Source organism: Haemaphysalis longicornis, unplaced genomic scaffold, assembly GCF_048455015.1.
Source record: "Haemaphysalis longicornis isolate Haplotype H1 unplaced genomic scaffold, Haemaphysalis longicornis Haplotype H1 scaffold_1, whole genome shotgun sequence".
Classification (NCBI taxonomy): domain Eukaryota; kingdom Metazoa; phylum Arthropoda; class Arachnida; order Ixodida; family Ixodidae; genus Haemaphysalis; species Haemaphysalis longicornis.
The window spans coordinates 432,142,564-432,163,714 of record NW_027526203.1 but is presented as its reverse complement, the minus strand read 5'-3'; the positions used below and the strand labels follow the sequence as shown (position 1 = coordinate 432,163,714).

The following is a 21,151-nucleotide window of genomic DNA, read 5'->3' as shown; positions in this document are numbered from 1 at the left end:
CTTGTGGCCTCCTAGCTCTCCTGATTTAAATCCTCTTTACTACTATGTCTGGGGCATCGCTGAGAGAGAGAGGCCAACAAAGGACCGCATAATACAAAATACTGGCTGAGGGCCGCTATTTCTAACTCAATGGCCAACATCTCATAGAGCACCAGATCCGTGCATGCCGACGTTTGCGAAGCCCAATCGAATCACTTATTGCTGCCGATGGCGGATTCATTGAGTATTTATGGAATTAAACCATAACAGAAGTACTTCGCAAAGTTTGGTGAAAATATGACTGATTTTGCTGGAGATATTCTGTTGTGCCTGACGCCAACGTTCTGCTCTCAAATACCTCGCGCACCCGGTACACTTCCTGGGAAAGACAAGGTTGCTGCATCTCTTTCTTTTCTTCGCTCTACAAAGTCCCCGTCTGGTGTCCACACCACAGCGCGCCAGACGGACCAAGTGAAGTGGCCAAGTGTGCCCATTTGACAAATGACAAGGTCCAGGATTCAATCCAACTGAAAAAGGGCATCAGGCTGGGCCACTGCTCAATGGAAAATGCCAAGCACGCGCAAGGCATGCATGGCATGCACGCCATTCATTTTTTTAGTAAAATTGTATGCTGGGCCTCATCATTCCCCAAAGTTGCACACTCGGTCACTTCGATTGGTCATTCCGAAGCACTGTGGTGAAGACAACCTACAGGGCCCTCTAGAGTGTTTGTTTTTACTTTAGTTACCAGTTGTTAACTAGAGCTCAGAAAACTAACACACTCTGGTGCAAGCAAAGCTTAACTGAGGCTCTTCAGATTCTTGGTACCCCATGAAGCAAGCTACAAAATTGGGCACATTGGTAGCTGGTAGATGCAAAGTAAATACACAATGCAAGGAACTCGGCGCTATTGATACAGCATATGGTGTAGACATCACAAAGCACGACAGAGGAAGAAGAATACACTGTAGCAGTGCTTATGCAGTCTATTCCTGACCATTTCTCTGTTGTGTTTCACACTGTCCAGCATGAGGTACAATCCAAAAGCACACACAACAAGACATGTCGAAGATTGTAGTGCATAACCTTTGCATTAAGTATGCTGAAACCAGGGTGCTATGTTGTTGCCACATTAAGGGACAGGCCCAGTGGCATTCTCAGTGCAACATGCCACCAACATATTAGCCACTCTGGATATACCTGGCCTCTGTTATCAAGGTTAAAATGTTCCCGAAACTTTCGCCACGCACCTTATTTGGTCTGGTGTGCAGTTTAACACACTATAAAGCTCGGCAACACCGAAACAGCTGCTGGACTAGTATGCTGATACACACCTAGCTCCAGGCAAAATGCTTTCTTTATATATTACTTTATTTTTCTTGTTTAGAATGCATTGTCGTTACCCATGATGGCCATTGCTTTGCCCACCCCTTTCCCAGCCACAAGAAATGAGCATTTTCTTTGTATTAGAAGTCTCCACTGTGCTTCAATCAAGTATCTTTGGGAAACTATCAGCTTTTACTTGTGTAGCTCTCGTGTGCGACTCTGTGCCAGTAGTGAAGAGGCAGCGGATAAAAGGGCTTAGAGCCAGTAAACAGAAAACTGCGATCAAAGAAAACGTCTTCCTTATGGTGGTACCTTTGGAGGATCCTTCTGCAGAAGCACCAGCAGGGCTTGCAACACCAGGTTTGAATATCTTGGACCAATTGGGCCATAGTCTGTGAAGGATGTCAAGCAAAATACGCTGTGTCAAGAAACGCATTGCAGCAGCATGAAATGACTGTTGTAGATTTTCAGGTTCATTGGCAAGCATGCTAAGAAAAGCCACACAGGTCAGATATTTTTTTGTAACACTCACCCAGCAGGCGTTCAATGTTGTCGACCAATATGCAGCTCTGCTGAGATTTATAGGCATCATCAAATACCTAGAAATAGAATTTTCCACTAAGTCATACAGTGAAAGCACAACATGTTGCTTTGATCACAAAACATTTCCCTTTGATCACACAACATTTGATTTGTGAGGCAATCCTCTCTCCCATTTAATGTCTGTTGAAAGCAGAAACACAGCAGTTTTTACTTACAGAACACATTAAAAGGCCTGAATGAGTTCATTTTGAGCAAGCGATCAACATGCTCCAAACAGTTGACATGAGTGCATCAAAACATGTGCCCTGAACAAGACTCACTGCGTAAACAAGAAATTTGTTTTGCCTCACCAAAACAAACATTTTTTTTTTTTTAAACTGGCTGGTCTTACCATTCATAAAACAACTACAGCATATTAAAAAAAGAAAAGGGAATGTGCCTTCTCACCTTTTTGATGATCTGGCATTTCGCAGTCTCCGTGTAGCCCACCATGGAGTCAGGACTGCACAGCTTTACAAATGGAAACTCTGAGCGCAATGCGATTTTGGCTGCCAGAGCAGTCTTGCCCGAGTTCGGGGCACCTAGGTAATAGAGAAGGATTGCGTCAACGGCAACCAGGGTAATGGCATGTTTCAAAAGCAGCTAATATAATCAGCCACAGGCTATAAATGCATCGTTTATTAAGACCTAAATACATGCCCAGTCATCATTAGGAACCTTGCAAACTGCAGCACTCGCATAAAAACTTAAAATCTGAGGCTTACTTTGCATGACCTTCAACTACAAAGACCATGTTTTATACAATTGGTGACAATACTTGCCTGGTCCATTGGAGAATAATTGTACTGCCCTATTATACTTGCTGACAAAACCCTCAAGTCAGCCATGCTTGCCCCAAAAAAGAGGAATATTCAATGGATTCCTATTGAACATAGCAACCATTGTGCCAAAACTTAGCATTAGGATCAAAGGGCTACAAAAAAAGAATGCGTGAACATATTCAGTACACGACAGTAACTTGGACGAGGTCTCTTTTTTAGATTTTACAAAAGTGACGCAACACTTAGTAAATGCAATCTCTTCCCTGCACTGGCTGAATAAAGAACTGCACAAGAAAAAAAAAATATAGTACCTGGAACCTTTAATTCGAACACCAGAAAGGCAAGGCAGCACTGAATTCATTTTTGCTTAATCTAAAGATAAATGCAGCCTGCAGCTACGACCCCTGAAGAATATGCAAATTTTATCAAGTGCACTGAAGCTGCGTCTATGCTACTGGGCACAATGCAGTGGAAGGCTGCAGTTTTCCAGAACTCTCTAAATTCTTTGATTTGATTGTCGGGTTTAACGCACCGACGCAACGCAGGCAATGAGGCACGCTGTAGTGGAGGGCTCCGGATTAATTTTGACCACCTGGGGATCTTTAACGTCTGCTTATAGGTATATCGAACATGCGGGAGTTTTCGCTTTGTGCCTCCATCAGAAAAGCGGCCGCTGCGGCCGAGAATCACAGCCGTCTCCTCGTGCTCAGCAGCACAACACCTTAGCCACTGAGCCACCGCCGTGGGCCTCTCTAAATTCTTTAGCATGCACAAGTCATCATACCGAACAGCGGTTTTGCTTTTCGCTTCCACCAATCAAAAGCCACTGCAGCAAGGCCATTCCAATTTCAACATACTCTCAAACATTGCTTTGCCAAAAGAACACAAGATGGCACACACTTCATCATTATCACCATCATCACCATCTTTTTTTTTTTCTCTCTAAATAAATTCACAATTTTGGTTGCTGCGAGCGCCTTTCGGGGCTCACCCCAGCAATGGTGATCAACCTTCTCGTTTGTTCCTTCCCATTTCAACCCTGTGCAAAACAACCTTTTTTCCATTTCACCTTTTGCCCCTGTCCACCTTGGATAAAGCCTTCCCAGTTCAACTCATGCGACTTGGACCGAGATGCGTGACCTAGCTCTCTCTGACAAATTCTGTGAACTTCGGTTAAAAATTACTTTTTTGCAGGGGCAGCTGTCTTTTTTTTTTCCTGCTCCAGCGAACTTCTCCTGCGGCGATATTCACATGGGAAACACTTTCAGCGAAGAAAGCCGAGCAAGATCATGACGTCACCATAACCGGAGGACCTCCACGTGGCTGGCTCCACCCTTCATTCCATGGAGGAAAGAAAGCTTAGGGGAGGCCCCTAGCCATCTGGCGCATTTGGAGAGCTGTGGGAGAAGTTGTGTAGCCTTTTGTGCAGCAACGCAGGCGAAAGGCTGGCCCACCGAGGCCTCACGTGGCCAGCCTTTCGCCATGACGCAGCCCTGCCGGATTCTGAAGGTTGACTGGCACAGACCGAGCAGACGACTGAAGACAATGGGAGAAGCAAGTTAAGGCGCGGAGGTAATGAGCGTACGCAAAATGCAAGAAAAAAGGGAGAGCTCCTAAAATGGATCTTTTGCCTACACAAACAGGTGGTCAAAGCCTCTCCTACACCTTTCTTTTCTCCGTCTCACAAGGGAGGTGTGACTGTAGGAGGGATATCAGTATCTGCAGACCATACTGGTCACCAATCTTGACGCCTGAGTGGAGCTGCCCCAGCACCGATGTGCTTCAGTCCAGAATATACTAAAACAAAGATGGGGGACTCCATGAAGCGCAGCGAGGCCGCAGTGGCTGCAGCTTCATTGAAAACTGATGAACACAGCAAACTTTAGCTACACACTGACAAATGTTTCAGACACGCAGGAGAGGCAAGGAAGTGATTATCATGGCGATGACAGGGATAACTAATGGCACAGATAACCACCGGCAGGGATAATCCTCTAGGCTGCACAGATTTCTCCGAGATGTGAACTTTCGAGCAAGGGGTTTGTAACGATGGCAGCGCCGATGGATCCTGTGCATCTCCTGGTGCACGTTTTGTTCTGTGTCCCCTCCGTCGGCAGGAGCAAAAGGAAAAACTGCCGCCGGTTGAGGCGTTTTGTTCCCTAAGAACGTCAGCGGAATGCCTTTCTTTTCCCCTGACCTCCAGAAGGAGGAAGGAGGGCGGATATCAAAGCCCCCAGGTAGTTAGCGCACTGCTTTTGGTGGACAACCGGTTGAGGGAGACAAGCCGGCGACGAAAGGCACAAAGCACTGTCCGGAGTTTCAAAGCACCGTCCGGAGACTCAAACTATCAAACTAGCACTGTCATTTTGAATGCAGGCTAGTCTTTACCACTTTCCCCCTTTTCACCCCTCCCCCCAACAAGGTGAGTTTACTCAGGCTTAGCAGGAAACTATTTCCCAGTGCTTGTTGGGTAGATAATATGCTGCATAAAATCGCTGGCAACTACATTCCTACCTTCCCCTCGTGTTTAGATAAAGCTTGGAAAATGATGGTGGACAGTCCTTACCTTCGAGCAAAATTGTGACCAACCCCCTCGACTCGGGAGAGCGAGCCTGTTGAATGAAGAGGTCGCCATCTTCCAGTATGGCACTGATCTGGGGTCCCCACGTAGTGACTCCCTTGGATACCAGCTGCTCGATTTCCTCCGTACTGGTTCCAAATGCCTGCAGTGGCAATTCGCCAGTTGATTTATTACTGACGCCACAGCGCACTCATCACCAGCCACTTACCGGCTTGACATCATTTTCCAGAGCATTCATAAAATCTGCTCGGCTGACGAGAAGCTTCTCGGCAGCTTCAGGGTCAAGCTCCACTTTGCTTCCTGCCTGAAAGCAAAAAATAAAAAAAGGATAAATGATTAAAACTTCAGTTATCACATCTGTGAACAACTATGTTTGGATGCTAACTGCTTAGACATGCCCCATTACACAAGGGGAACAAAGCCAAGATGCGCGGACCACCTATCACACAGTCACTTATCATGGGACACAAATGTGCATTAACAAATCCATGACTCTGAAAGAAAATAGGACTGACATGAAAGAATCACCTTGCTCAGAAGGAACTAAAGCTTTGCTGCCGTTACCACAAGGCAGTCATCGTAGGACACAATGCAGGAGTTTCCCTTCGAACAAAAATGCAACGAAAACCTCTGTTTAGGAAGAGACACTGAGCCTTAGAATAAAAAATTTGCCAAGACATAAACAAAAAACAATTATTTTTATTTTAATCCCCCCAACCCAAACCCAACACTGGAGCAGTGGGAGGACCAGCTGACCAGCTCAAGCCGTCAAGACCAGCAACGACTGGTGGACAGGGCCCGCCGGGCAGCCAAGGACCAAGGCTTCCTGGACTAAGGAGGCCTCCCACAACGAAACTAATACAGTTGAATAAATGTTTATTCCTCCCTCCACAAGTCCCAAAAAGAAACTTGCAAAATATCATCCCGTTCTATGTACTTATTAAGCTGTTTTCATTAAAATATTCACACTCCTCATTTCCTTCAATTTTTTTTTTACCAGAGGTCAAGTTTTGCCTACAATATCTAAATATTTCGTTACCACGAGAAATTGAGCGATTTTTAGGGGTCTAAGGAGGAGGAGGTAGAAAGTTTACTGCTGCCACTGAATAGGTGGTATTCGTTAAAATGTTTACTGTCAATTTCTTCGCTTGGCAACACTGGAAACGGCCACAGACATGGCCGATGCGCCACGGATATTGCGCGGCTTGGGCCACTGCGCCCGCACGCCAAAGAAAAAAAAACACCGGCGTGCCTCGTCTCCTCCGTTTCAACCCGGTTCTCTACGGCGGTGTCAACAGAGATGTTATTAATCGCACTCAGATTGGACTCGAGGCAATACTTTGCATTCGGTGAGGTAGAGTTTGTAACGTGCAACACAGTCATGTGCTTAGCACGGACAAGTACTGCCATCCCGCAGAGCCCGACGTAACAATTGACGGCGCACTCACATGGTTGCCTGCATGCGCATACAAGCAATAGGAAGCGATAGGAAGCAATAGTGAATACAAGCAATAGGAAGCAAGGAGCGCGAGATGGTTGTTGGTCATCCATGGTGGGTGGCGTCCCTAGTTCGCGATGACATGGCCATCTGCAGCTCGAATGGCCCTAGTCACCCGGCCACACTGGTTTTCCAGGACATCGCTGGTCAACAGGACCTCCCACTGCTTCGGTGTCAGTGCGACGACTTCTGGTAGTTCCACGATGCCTTTACACTCCCACACCATGTGGTACAGGGTGTTGCACGTCCCAGAGCAGAAGTTGCTTCTTCGTTGGTTAGCTTCGGACGGGGCGGCAGATATATTCTTCTTGATAGTTTGTAGTGCTCTAGTATTTCCCTGCTGCATTTGGGGATGGACAGGTGTTTGTCGGAAGAGTGGTTAGTGCCTACTAAGGTTGAAGCCCAGCATGAGTGGCCTCGGACTATGGTATCTGCCGCTTCGTTAACCTCTGGGGACTGGTGCCCCGGTGTCCAAAGGATATATATGTCTAATGGAGGTTGTCGTGCTTTAAAACCCTCTGATAGTAGAGCAAGCACCATCACTGGAATATGGCCCTTTTGAAAGCTAAGGCAGGTTGCTTGCGAGTCGGTGATGACGGTCACCCGTTCTTGGGTATCTGGTACTGCAGTGATGGCAAGCGCAACTACTGTCTCCACCGCAGAGTCGGTGCCATCTGTATTGACCGTTGCTGAGCACAAGTCATCTCCTTTACTGTTTGTCCCACTAATCGCGTGCGCCCACTTGGTTTTGCCGGGTATCTCACAGCGTCGACATATCTTGTTGAGCTGTCCTTGCTGTAGGCTTTCCTCAAGGCCTTGACCCTTGGCTTCCCTTTGCCCCTTGTGGTAAACTGGGTGCATGTTGCGTGGGACATTTGCAACAATGATGTGTTCCCTCAAGGCATGGGGACGCGTTGTTTTTGGTTTGGGGTCCAGAAAACATTTTTTTTCTGTTCGACATATTGGTTGGGCACTAATTGCAACAGCACAAAATGCAGATGATTTAATGCCCTTTCCAACAACACCAGTTTTTTAAATGTTTTCATACCTCACAGTTGCGAAAAAAAATATCAAAATCAAAATTTTTGTCAAGTGGTTGTAGTTGTCGCTTTAGTTGCTCCCCCTGTTATTCTGTCTGTCACTTCCACGGGCCCTGCTGTCGTTCCTCCCGCTACGCCTGTTACTACCCCACTACTATTATCGCCCCATTTCCTTAACGTGCGTGTGCTGCAAAATGCTCGAACACATCATTGCATCACACATTTTCAGCCATCTTGAATCTAATCAGTTTTTCGTTAGTAATCAGCATGGCTTCAGAAAAGGTTTGTCGTGTGAAACCCAGCTATTTGAATTCACTACTGATTTGCACCATAACATGGACAACAGCTCACAAACTGATTGTGTCTTTCTGGACTTCTCGAAAGCATTCGACCGAGTAGCCCATTGTCGTCTCATATCAAAATTATCAGCTCTTCATCTAGATTCACTAACATTGTCATGGCTTCACAACTTTATTGCATTCCATCAGCAGTTCACTGAACAACAATTTTTCTTCCACTCTTTCGGACGTGACTTCTGGTGTACCTCAAGGCAGCATTTTAGGCCCCTTACTCTTTTTAATTAACATCAACGACTTGGGTACAAATTTAACATCATGCATTTGGCTCTTTGCTGATGATTGTATTATATACCGTAAAATTATTAATTCTGACGATCATCTAGCCTTTCAAAATGATCTTAATCTGATTTCAAGCTGGTGTGACACCTGGCTCATGACACTAAATTTAAATAAATGTAATGTAATGACTTTTAGCCGTAAATGTATTAACTCTGATTTTCCGTATATTATAAACAATAACTTGCTAACGCGGACGTCGTCATTCTCACTTCCAATTTGTCTTGGTTGGACCACATCTCTAGCATATGCGCAAAAGCTTCTCGATCACTTGGTTATCTACGACGCAACTTACACAATTCCCCATCTAGTGTTCGTAAACTTGCTTTTCTTAAATTCATCCTTCCACAGCTAGAATTTGCTTCTTCTATTCGCCGCGAGCTCGACATGTAGGTGGCGACAGCGTCGCGCTGCTAGTGTGGATGCTCCGCTGAGCGGCCCGTAAGAATGCACACTGTGGGCGCGCTTCGTGCCTTTTTCCCGCCGTATGTGCGCACAAAAGGTGCAAACAAGAGTGGTATGCTGTAGTTCGGTTCCTCTACGTTCAATGTATAGCATGGAAGCGGCAGTCAGTTTTCATTACTACGCCAAGAAAAAGCGACGACTCATCGGGAATCTCAGAAAGGCCGTAATTGTGACAATGAACTTGTACGCTGTGGCTCGTAACAAGCTGGATCTTTCCGGACTATGGCTTTGGCCTTCAATAAAAGCATAAATAGAAATAAATCAGGAAGCCTCGATCTCTGAAATTCAGTTTACAACGGCAATTTCAATCGTTTTCACTGGTAGCATGACGCATTCTTGCATTTGTGGGATGCCCTGAAATGGTAACACTACTTAACTGCCCCGAAATTCTTTCTAAAAGCTTACGATACTTTTTATGTGTTCAGAAGGCAACATAAAATTACTGAATTTTGATCAGCGCAGAGGTATAAATGTAACCGCTCTAACGGGCCTTTTAAATGAAATTTTAACGACTCTGTAACGGTTTCGGATCACTTATTTACGGCTTTCGTCGCAGGTGAACTTGCGAATTGAATTGTCAACGCACGCAGTACAAGCAACATCTCATGGTTAGCTAGGTTTTCGCAAAGTGACAAGCAGGTTTACAGTGTGCAAACCAAGCTTCTGGGACCTCACAGTGAGCTCAAATTTTCTGTTACGGCTGCTCTGTTGACCATTTGCGTTCCTTTTAAAATCTAACAGGTGCCTGCAACAGCGAGATGTGTTTGCATTCTTGCGTATAAGGTCGCTTACGAACCCTAAAGATGGCAATAAATTAAGTTGCGCTGTAGCAGATGCAGTAAAACATTTCCTTTTTATTTCTCGTTGCGAATCAGCGCAACGGGTGCCCGGTAACTACTTTGTTTTGTAAAATGAATATCACCTTTTTTCTTGGCATTTAATTCTTGAGGATTGGTTAAAAAATGAAATGCTGTGCATTTAGTTTTTTTTTTTCGGGAAGGTGGGGGGGGGGGGGGGTCCTGCCAACATTGCAAGAGCAGCGAGAAGAGAAGGCATGTAACGCGAAAAGCCAAACTATGGTTATCAGTATTACTTACAATCGAAACTACACTAGGCGTCGTGTTCTGTAGCGGTGAAAAAGCAGTACGTGTTTTCAAAACGGATTAACCGCCCTTTGTTCCGGGATTGCCCAGGAATTGTGGCTCGCCTTTTTCAAAATTGTATTGAAAGCAAGCATTGTGGGAAAAAATTAAAAAAAAAAAAAACCAGCGAGTCATGGCCCACACCCCTCACACATGTGGGCAACAACGTGCATTATATTACGCGTTTTCTCCTCTTTCTTTAAACTTAGGTCCACCTTAAGAGGTTAAGACGTGACCATATTAGGCATTTGGTTATGCTAAGTGAGACACGTTTCTGGACAAGGCGATTCATGTCGGATTTGAAAATGATATAAATGAAAATGACACACGAAATGCCACATGACAGACGCAAACTCACAACTGCTTAATTTTACCGAAAATTCACTCTTGTGCATCCATAGAAACGTATTTTAAATAACTCGTAAAATTAGCAACTCGATACAGTTGAATAAATGTTTATTCCTCCTCCTCAGTATAAACAACAACTGTCCAAAAATGGTATTTATTTTAGAAAACGTACGGGAAGGACACGATCACACAGGCGCTTGCGGGTGTAAAATACGTGTCCGGTAATGTATGGGCGATAGCTCAGGGGTCGTGTGCAGTGAATGTTTTTGTTTGTTTCTTCTTTCTATAAGGACACAGCGCAATTTTACAAGGGTGTGGAATTTGGACGCGTATGCACAGGTCTTGTCGCTTCTTACCCGTTTCGCGTACTAAACTTTTATCCTTTAAATAATCACCACGCTACGTTCAAAAAGCACCCTTCGACGTTCCTGAAACGGCAGACGACTGCAGTCAACAATAAGAAAAGTGCAATGTGTGGAAGCAATGTTTGTAACACGTTTCACACTCAAGCGGTGACCAGGGCGAAGATGTTTCGTGGAATTAAACCTGCGCATTAACCCGCAACGGCCCCTGATTATTGCGTTTCTAAAGGAAACGCGCAAGCAGAGGTAACTATGTCATTGCTTACTGCCAAACGAGCACACATATTGGTTGTTTTGTCGTGTGCAGCAAGCGTCTTGCGCCGCACGCAACGTGAACAAGCAGACGACGCGAGAGCGCCATCCACACTAGGAGCGGTTCGTCCCGCCGCCGCCAGGGGCCGACTGTGTTCGCGCTCGGGGCGAATATGGCCTCCGCATCAAAACTATCTAATTGAAATGATTGAGTCGATTCAGAATCGAGCTGCTCGTTTCATATCATCTAATTACGACCGGTGTGCTAAATGATTGAGTCGATTCAGAATCGAGCTGCTTGTTTCATATCATCTAATTACGACCGGTGCGCTAGCATCACCCAGATTAAACATGAATGCTCCCTTCAACCATTACACGCACGTCGCTCCTTATCACTTTTATGCCTATTTCATAAATATATTTACTCCTCAAGATCGCCCGAGTTTAATCTACGACACCCATTTACCACGTCACGTAGACTGTACAACCAGTTCAGCATCTCACGCATTTATGGTACCCCGCATGCCTTTAATTCATCTGCCCTCCCACGTGCTATACGCCTTTGGAATGATCTCCCCGACGTTATCGCATCTGTTTCATGCTACGAAACCTTTCAATGCTATGTATCTGATCATTACGCACCATAATTTTTTCACTGAACTTCAATTTTTGTTTACTTTTTATTTTATATGTTTGTTTCTGGCTTTTGCCGATATTCATTATCTCCGAAGTGCTCATGCTGGCTGTGTCTTTTATGCATTCATCTACTTTGGATTGTATACATACCTAGTTGCAGTAGCTATAATACCATTTTTGTTAACTTGAGTTCATCTTCTTGACTTGTGTTTTTCCTTCTTCAAATGTTGACTCCTTGAAGCGTTGATGTTGAAGCGTTTTGACTCCTTACTTGTGCTTATTTTTCGTTAGTTCCCCTTTACAAATTATGTGCTCCCCCTTACGCTATACCCTTCCATGGGCCTGTAAGGTATCCTGAATAAAAATGATAAAAAGTTGTGTATAACAAACCACCCACAGTAGAAAAAAATTTGAATATACATTTTGTACGGAAACATTTCAAAAACGCGTTCTAGAAAAAATGTTGACTTGCGCGGAACAGTTTGTCAGATATAAAAAAAATGTTAGCACATACGGTGTCCGTGCCATGCAGTGAAGCCCAACCTCCATTTCCCTGGAATAAATCTGGCGGTTTGACATTATCAGAGGCATCAATTTGTCCCAATGTGAGGTAAAAACATCTTGTCAATGACTCAATTTGCATTTACGGCCAGCACGGTATTCAGCACAAACACGCGATGCGGAAAAATCTGCATGGACTTGAAAACGAACCTCGGTGGTTGATGCTTGTTGACGTTCACTGTCAGTTACTTCTCAAAACAAACTTGCGGTTTATCATCTTCTGACTCACTACTGTAGCCCTGCTCACAGGAATGGGGTGCGATAGGCTAGAATCGTGCCCTGCAAGCTCTCACCGAGTAGCTCTTGTGCGATGAAAGTTTTCAGCACTACGAGCCTCCTTCTTTGAGCGCCACCTAACGTTCTTGAAAAGAAACAATACCAAATGCCTGGCCGAATAGACTGTTCTACTAAGGAGCGACACTAGACCTTTGAGATACCCTTGTATGGAAACGAAACTGGCCGGCGAACAGATGGCGATGCACAAGGCTGGTTTGAAGCACTCTCCTTGTCGGAACTGATATCTGGCAACTGTGTGTTATTGTTTGACTTGCATCAAAAATTCTGATCACAGAAATCGGGTTAGGGTGGGATGAAACCAGGAGCGGCATGGTTTTTTCAAGGATCAGTAGAAGACGCTGAAGGCGCCATGGCAGATAGCATGGAGAAGATACGCTTGAAGTTGAATGAACTGCGTAGTAGTGCCAAATATGAATTTCGCGATCCAGAAACAAAACCAAAACTGTTGTAAACTGCTTGTAAATGGTCCTGCAGTAAGTAGAACTACAACACAACTTAGAACAACATGCGCTAAGGCAATAAAACAGCCCAAAATTATAAAATAACTTTGGAAATAGGCACTGTTTGATATTTTCAGCTCATTTCAGCGATTATTACTCTCAGAGTGTAAACCTGGAGATTGAAAATCATCTTCTAATTCACCATTCATGCCCTGATAACAAAAACTTTAATGCAGAGTAATTACGAGCAGCATGCTTTCTTCTTTGATGAGAGTGACGCGCAATGACCACACCCCTTTCCCACACTCAGGTGATGCAAATGCCTGTCAAAAACCACGTTTTTGATGCAAAAATAGAAACAAAGCTGATTTTGATAGGAAATTTTTTTGAGCTAACTCCAGATACCTTTACTTGTTCCAGAAACGCCTGGAACGCTATGAAAAGGGGCCCCCAAGGTACCGTTCAAATTGAACGATTTTGAATAGGCATGGCAACGAAAGAGTTAAATAACCAAGATCTCAAAAAATAAAATTAAGCTAGAGCAACAGGATTAATAAAGTTTGACGGTTGTCCTTACCAACCTAAAATGCCTCATTTATGTGCTCAAAACATCCACAACTTTCGTGAGCCTAATGCACTCTTAAGCCCTGATGTAAGGTGCCCTCTCTACTGTTTGCCCAGCATTGGTCAATGCGTACTCAGCAACTTTTCACACATCTGGGTTCAAATACTTGGGTTTAAAATAAATGCTAGGCAGAACATATCAAATTGCCTACAAAAGCTATGCCATGTAGCCAGACACTGAAAGCCCATTTGTTTTCAGCACATCAAAGAATAAAGGCCGAGAAAACAACACAGGCGGCACAAAGACCAGGTAACCAACCCAGCACAGGATGGTGCCCGTATGACAGGCAGCCGCGCTCACCTTGATCAGGCGGTTCATGGCCGTCGACTGGGCTGCGCGCACCAGGCCCTCCAGCTCGGCTCCCGAGAAGTTCTTGGTGAGGAGGGCCAGCTCGGCCAAGTCTACGTCGGGGGCCATCTTGCGGTGGGTGCGCATCTGTTCTGTGTGGATTTTGAGGATCTGCAGCCGGCCGGCCTCGTCGGGCAGCCCGATCTCCATCTGCACCTCCAGGCGCCCAGGTCGGGTGAGCGCCTCGTCGATCATGTCCCGGCGGTTGGTCATGCCGATCACCAGGATGTTGTTTAGCGACTCCACGCCGTCAATTTTGGACAGCAGCTGGTTCACCACAGTGTCGTGAACGCCCGTGTTGCCAGCCTGCGTGCAGACATCACGTCCGTCGTGAGGCAAGAATCTGTAACAACTCAAGTCGGCGTTTACTACAAACAAGAGCTTCAAAACAGCACACCGCCAAACAACTTACCACCGAGCCTCTCTGCTTGCATATGGCGTCGATTTCATCAAAGATGATGATGTGCAGGCCACTGTTGATGCCCAGCTGAAAAGGAAAAACATTGTATAGATGTCTGGACATTGTTAAACAGTGAAGTGGAAGCAATTAAAAGGGGAAGTGGGGGGCACCTTTTTTTCCTCCTCTTCAGCATCCTCAAAGAGGCGTCGAATGTTAGCCTCTGACTCGCCAACGTACTTATTCAATATCTGGGGTCCATTGACAATTTTTGGTTCTCGTCCATTGAGCATCTTGCCAATCTGACGAGCCATTAGTGTCTTCCCCGTGCCCGGTGGCCCATAGAGGAGAATGCCCCGGACATGCTTCAGATCTGGAAATGCGCGCATCCCAATCAGTGTTGACTGGCTCTGCTGAGTGCGACAATCGCTCACTGTGGCCAAACTTACCCAGCTGTTCAATCAATTCAGGGGGAAACACCCTCGAGGCAAATGCCCTCCTGAATATAGCACTGAACTCCTTGTCGAGGCCTCCAATACCCATCTTGTTGAAATCCCAGTCTGGGTTGATGATCGACTGACGAACAATTTTCCTGGAGTAAAAAGTGGCAATAAAAATAAAAATACGTGAAGATAACACAGCTCTGAAGCAGTACCACAAACAATGAAAAGAGGATGCACTCAAGCATGCAAGTATTTGTACCCTTTAGCATGACCAGTAAGGTTCAAAGTAGAGCCTTCAGCCTTTTCGAAAACGACTCCAGCATCTGGCAACAGCAGCCCAACCTGCGTCTGAAACAAAAATATTCGCAAAATTAAACAAAATAAACAACAGCCGAGCTACCCTTTCAGATGTGACCAACAAGGTTAACCGAACACACACACAAATAAAATTGTCGCAGTTTACTTCAAGCGTAAGCATCCAGATAGGTTAAAATGCAACAGAAATATTCATGAGACAAAACAAAATACATTGCAAGTACTCTAAAAAACTCACACAGAAGCTAGGTCTCCCTTATGGACAGTTAAAGTCACAAACTTCACGCTGCACACAAGACTGCATGCACAACTCATCGCTTAGCTGTTTGTCGACAGCGGCAGTACGCATTCGGTATACTCTGCTTTTAAGAATATTTAAAGACATATTTTCTGGTTTCCGTCCTCGCTTAATTCAGTTAAATGAATACTGAATAGATTAAACACCAAAACTACTGTGAAACATTTGAGAACTTCTGCCAATTAAAAGTTAAATGTCATAAAATTAGAAAAGATCATTTAATTTAGGGACGTTAAAAACCTGAAAGCAGTTGCAAATACTGCCTAATCATTTTCGGAGGCTAAAGACTAAAATTGCAGCGCATGCTATTACATTTAAGCTATGTGATTAAACACATTTTTTAAAGAAGAAATACGAGTTGGTCTTGTTGGTACAGGTTCATGATGGGGACAGCGCAAAACAAAACTTGTACAAGAAAGACCATGGGACGAAGGGCTACTAGCAACTGAAATGTTTAACCGTAAACACACATGCATATAATCAGTCTTGGGTGGTAACTAGTTACTAGTAACGTGTAACCGGTAACTAGTTACTTTTTTCAGTAACTTGTAACTGTAACACTGTTACTTTTTTATGGAGTAACTGTAACAAGAAATACCGTTACAGTTACTTCATTTCTATAAAAATTTATCCAACAGCAACACTCGTTAACAGCCGATGTACAGTTCGCGCTTTCCACTTTTTCCGACTTTCTTCTGCAGAACCTTCGCCTACTCCATGTATGCCAGCTCAGTCCCATCGCATGGGTGAAAAACAGCTGGACTAGAAATGTTTAGGCGTGCACATGTGCGTGACGCGGTCAGCAGAGGGCTCGAAGTTTTAAAGTATGACCTGCAGTATTTCCCTCAGCAGGGAGATGTCACTCTCACCCACACCATAATAAACGCTGCGACACGCGCCTAAGCGCACGTAGATGCATGTTGACATCAGAACTCAGAGTACGATGCGCGGCTGCACCATTTTCACCACATCTGAAACGCAGTAAAAGTGTTTGACACACAAACACCGCACAACGTACTGAATCCTCGCACTTTTTCGGAAGCCTGGAAAACTCCGGTCAATGCGTCACCTTCTCATTAGCGACGTGCAGCCCCATTTGTGGGGTCATAAAACGCCACGGGGAGTCTCTCGGCATCCCCGTGCTCGTCCAGCCCGGTGCGCATTCAAAAACATCATTCAAAAACACCTCGACAACCGAAGCACTCCCACATCCGTTTCCCTTTTCCTCCAAAGGGCCTTCGGGCGATCCACCACCCCCAACCCCTTTTCCCCCTTCTCCCTCACTATGCAAGGTGGTCAAGCGACAACACTGTAGGTGAGAATAAATTTAGTTGACATTGATTGTTTCGTCTGTTTTGTCCTCAATCTCGGTACAGTATAAGTTCGGCCTCCGCGTTCGTACTTTTTCTCAACGTTCGGCAGCCATTTCTGTCAACACAGAGCAAGTGCAACCGCTGCCTGGGACCCCATGCCTTCGTATGTTTCTATTTAATAAGATCTTGTTATCTAATAATTAGTTTCATACAGTAATGCAAAAGTAACAACGCTACTTTTTTACAGTAAATGTAACTGTAACTACTTACTTTCGGAAACTTCGTAACTGTAACTCTAACAGAGTTACTTTTTTGGGTTAGGTAACTGTAACACTGTTACTTTTTTCCCGTACCGTGCCCATGACTGCATATAATACACACAATCAAAGCCACCAACATCACATCTTGTACATCACAATCTACCATCTTGTGATTGTATGCAGCTCTTTGATTGTTGTTACCCGGAATTGTTGGTGTGATTGTATGCAGTGCTTTGATTGTTGTTTCCCACGATTGTGCAAGATGGTAGATTGTAATGTACAAGATGTGATGACCGTGGCTTTGATTGTGTGTATATATATATGTATGTGTGTTTGCGATTAAACGCTTCTGTTGCTAGTAGCCCTTCGTCCCGTGGTCTTTCTTGCCCAAATTTTGTTTTGCATTGTCCCAACCTTGATTTTATAAATACGTGCATTTAAAGTGCTGTTCTTGCACTTCTTCTTGCAGGATTTGGTGACATCAGCTAGGCACTTACTAGATCACAAGCCAGTACAATTTATGTAAATTTTTCCTAAACAAGAACAAAGTTCGTTATAAAATGAAATAAGTTAGCACAACAACTAAAATGACTGCAAAAGCATTAAACCACACTGGCAAGCCATGTACATAACGGTAGTTCAATGGCAGCCACGAAAACCACCTAGTACCGTATTTATTCGACTATAAGGTGGTCACGATTATAAGGCGAGGGTATAAGAACCAGCAAGGGAAAAATAATAACTTACTGTTTTGGGTTTTCCTGGCGGCTTAGAAACATCGCCCTTCAAATAGTCCAAGCTTGCCACTGCATTCAGAAAAGAATTGGTTAATTGCAAATGCAAGTACTACAAATAATGTTAAGCGGCAAAGCTTGAATCCGCTGGCAACTCAAATACATCTACAAACAGTTTTTTGCACAAATATACTGATCATGCGGCCTTTCTAGTAGGGCAAGTGCTCTAAAATGTAGCAAATGATTTCAGTTCTTTCCAATCATAACAGACTGCTGTCAGTGCCAAAGTTTCCACCTCTTGTTCTCAGCCGATCTCCTCCAAAAGCAACATATAAACAGTGATGTTCCGTACTCGAGAGAAAAATTCCCATTTCTAGGTTCAGAAATTCCCTATTTTTAGCACTTTTTCCCCACAGGTTTCTCAAGAATTCCCTGCAAATTTCCCTGCATTCACTTTTCGCAGCTGATAGATCTTTACGTGGCTTTCTGTTTGATTTTGGCCGTTAACGAGCGCCACTTATGTCTACGTAGCCTTCCAGGCAGGCAGTTTGAGCGGGCAATGAATTCTACTACATCTGCACTCCATGGCATTTCAGTGTACATTTCTTGTTTTGTACCAAACAGCATGCTTACTTTGCATTTAAAGCTCTAGCTCAGTGCCGGGACTGCTGGCGCCACCTCTTGTTGACACCACGCAGACTAAGACGGACGCAAAATACTTGTTTGTATATTGCGCAGGAATACATGTGAACAGGCTTCAGCCTATCAGCCACCGCCGCTTGACGCTTTACTCGCGCTTCCTCATGGAGCAGTATTCTTCTCTGTATTCTCCCTCCTATTTCATGAACCGGATTGGAAGCGGTCTTGGATGTTTTCGGCTTGCGGGAACACGACCTTGGATGTTGGAACACATATCCGAAGTCTTGAGAACTTTGTAAGGAGAACATTAGTATTAAATGATGCGAGTTACAGTTTACAGACATGTTTCCTTTTTACTCCACAACTACTAAAATTCCCTGCATCTAATAAAGAATCCATTTTTCCCTTCTGGACAAATTTACAGCAGAAAATTTCCAGAAAAAGTGAAATTCCCTGCACGGAACATCACTGCATATAAAGCTCCTGTCATAAAATCTGCTGCGACAGATCCTTGAATAATGAAATGTATAGTGTCTCCTTTGGTATATACCAGCCATAGTAGTACTGTGGTGTATTCCTTCAAGGTGTTTCACTTTTAAACAGTGAGAGTTTAAGCACACAGGTTAACATTAGAAAGTGGCTGCAAATTGATTCAGAGCAAAGAATCGGCAGATCTGTATTGCATCTAAGGTGTAATACCACGCTATTAAGGCACAGTATGCACCATTTAAATGGTTATTTCTAATGGTTACGTGCAAGAAGCATTACTATCCCATCGCTGTAACAGAAACCATTAACAAAGTGTTCTTAATGTATTATTTCTCACCTTCCATCTCCTTTACTACAAGCTTGAGAATCTTCTTGTCAGAGAACTGGTATGCCAGCTGCAAGTAAGCAGGACGCAATCAGCCCGAACTAACTAGTTAACTCCACTCGAGTATCAGAGACTGAAAAGATGCTTTTTTTTTTTTCATGGCAACAACAGAACATTGCAACAGAGCTATACACTCATGAAGTAACAGCATTAATGGTGGCACATTAGTGCAACGTGACACATTCACACCAGTGGTGCGAGTACGTTTCTCAATTATGCGGCCATAGACGGAAAAAATGTGCTTTAAAAAGGGAGAGACGTGCACGCACATATGCATTCAGTAATGTTAGCCTGACATTACCCACTGCTTGCAATAATATTAACGGGTTGTATTCATGTCTCTTGAAACATTGCAGGCCTCGCCTCACACTAAATAAAAAAATTGAAAAAAGAAGCGTTTAGACTGAGTAAATGGCTCCATGATAGCTCTACCTGGTTTGCACATCACGCTGGCTGTATAACACACTGCCTTCATGATTACATCAAAGTTTGTAGTAACAGTACTTCGATTCTGCATACATTTTTTACAACACCTAAGATCTCGTTCATCGCTAACGCCTTCTGGAACAATTCCGCCTGTATTAACATTGCCAAATGCGTGAGCGAAAAATGGCCAAACAGCCCCTTTCCTGTTGCTCTCTCCTACCCTTTCCGACTCGCTAGCCTTCCTGCATGCTTTCATGTCCGCCAGCCAGCGCTACTTTGCAGAAACTATGCGAAATAGTTATTTTGTCTAGCGTTCCCCAGGCGGCGCTCCTATGCCTTATTTTTTTTCTCCATACCTGCCTATCTTGGTCTGTCGCTGATAAAACAGCACACACAAAACCATTTGTGCTGCCAGAGGCTGATGCTGTCTTTTGCGCGCTTACCTATTTGGACCATGGGTCCTCCTGTTCTGTATTAAAAGCGCTATTACTACTATTACCTGTATGGCAGAAGCAAACTGCTTAATCACGAAGCAAACCGTGTCAAGCAGTAAGGGCACAAAGCCCTTCGAGAACGCAGGGTGCACGCTGAGCGTCTGCGGCGTTCAATTCGACATTCGCATTAGAACTGCTGTAACATCCAAAATAACCGTTTTTCTGTATGCTTTTTGTCTACCCGACAATAAACACGTTCTTGTCCCTGTTTCAGTTCTGCCTCTGTCAGTCATCCTTTGAAAAAAGCCACAGGTATGAAACGAATGACAGGTTGAGTGAGATCCCCAGTGGCTCAGGAACTAACACCCCGGCGCGGCTAAAATGTGAATTAAACTTCTCTTGAAACTCAACAGGAGGGATGGTAGACATAAAGTGTAGAGTGGCTGCAGCATTCACGACTCGCGAGCAGTGACGTAAGGCGGTCCCGTCCACAGCGTGAAGCACATAGCAGACTAGCAGCTGAAATAAGCGTCCCTACTGTTGCCATTGGAAAGCGAATGACACATCAGGCAATGTTAATACAGGCGGCATTGTCTTACAATGCACCATATTTTTCCATAGCTTTATTAGCAGAAAAGAGTTCACTTCACGACTTCGAGAAACTTCATCAGATTAAACTGAACACATTCATATCCACATTTGATTTGCAATGAGTTCGTATTATTTGCATCCATTTCACAGTTATGAATTTGATTTTTGCACACCTCTTTGCTTTCCCAGTTCAGTACTTGCCTGTAGTGCCCCCACAAAAAGCAGAGCCAAAATACGCCAGGCAACTTCCCAAGGTAAGTGCAAAATTTAGCAATAACCAGTACTCAAGAAATCAGTGCTTAAATGTCAACATATGAACATCACCTTCAAGGCAAGGCTCCCCAACTAATTGCCTTTTTAAGTGCCACAGCTGTTTTATGATATTGGCTGGTTGGCACAGGAACACAAATCAGAGATGAGCTTACCGTCTGACTGACTGTAAAAGCTTGCTTCGGAAACTGTTGCACAAAATCCGTGGACATCTTGTCTGTGTCATATGGATCCTTTGTGATGCTGTTGCAAACAAAA

The 21,151-nt window shown here is 44.4% G+C and overlaps 1 protein-coding gene across 1 annotated transcript in view; it reads right to left on the bottom strand.

Moving 5' to 3' along the window:
• Positions 1–21,151, bottom strand: part of LOC144155736 (vesicle-fusing ATPase 1-like) — a 40,046-nt gene that overhangs the window by 7,177 nt on the left and 11,718 nt on the right. The window contains exons 6-18 of the mRNA XM_077687347.1: positions 21,049–21,136; positions 19,125–19,182; positions 17,673–17,731; positions 14,999–15,087; positions 14,746–14,888; positions 14,470–14,669; positions 14,312–14,386; positions 13,852–14,205; positions 5,459–5,554; positions 5,236–5,392; positions 2,296–2,429; positions 1,838–1,904; positions 1,618–1,697 (exon numbers count right to left, since the gene is read on the bottom strand). Coding sequence (XP_077543473.1) covers positions 1,618–1,697; positions 1,838–1,904; positions 2,296–2,429; positions 5,236–5,392; positions 5,459–5,554; positions 13,852–14,205; positions 14,312–14,386; positions 14,470–14,669; positions 14,746–14,888; positions 14,999–15,087; positions 17,673–17,731; positions 19,125–19,182; positions 21,049–21,136 — 1,600 coding nt within the window. The remainder of the gene's footprint in view (positions 1–1,617; positions 1,698–1,837; positions 1,905–2,295; positions 2,430–5,235; positions 5,393–5,458; positions 5,555–13,851; positions 14,206–14,311; positions 14,387–14,469; positions 14,670–14,745; positions 14,889–14,998; positions 15,088–17,672; positions 17,732–19,124; positions 19,183–21,048; positions 21,137–21,151) is intronic.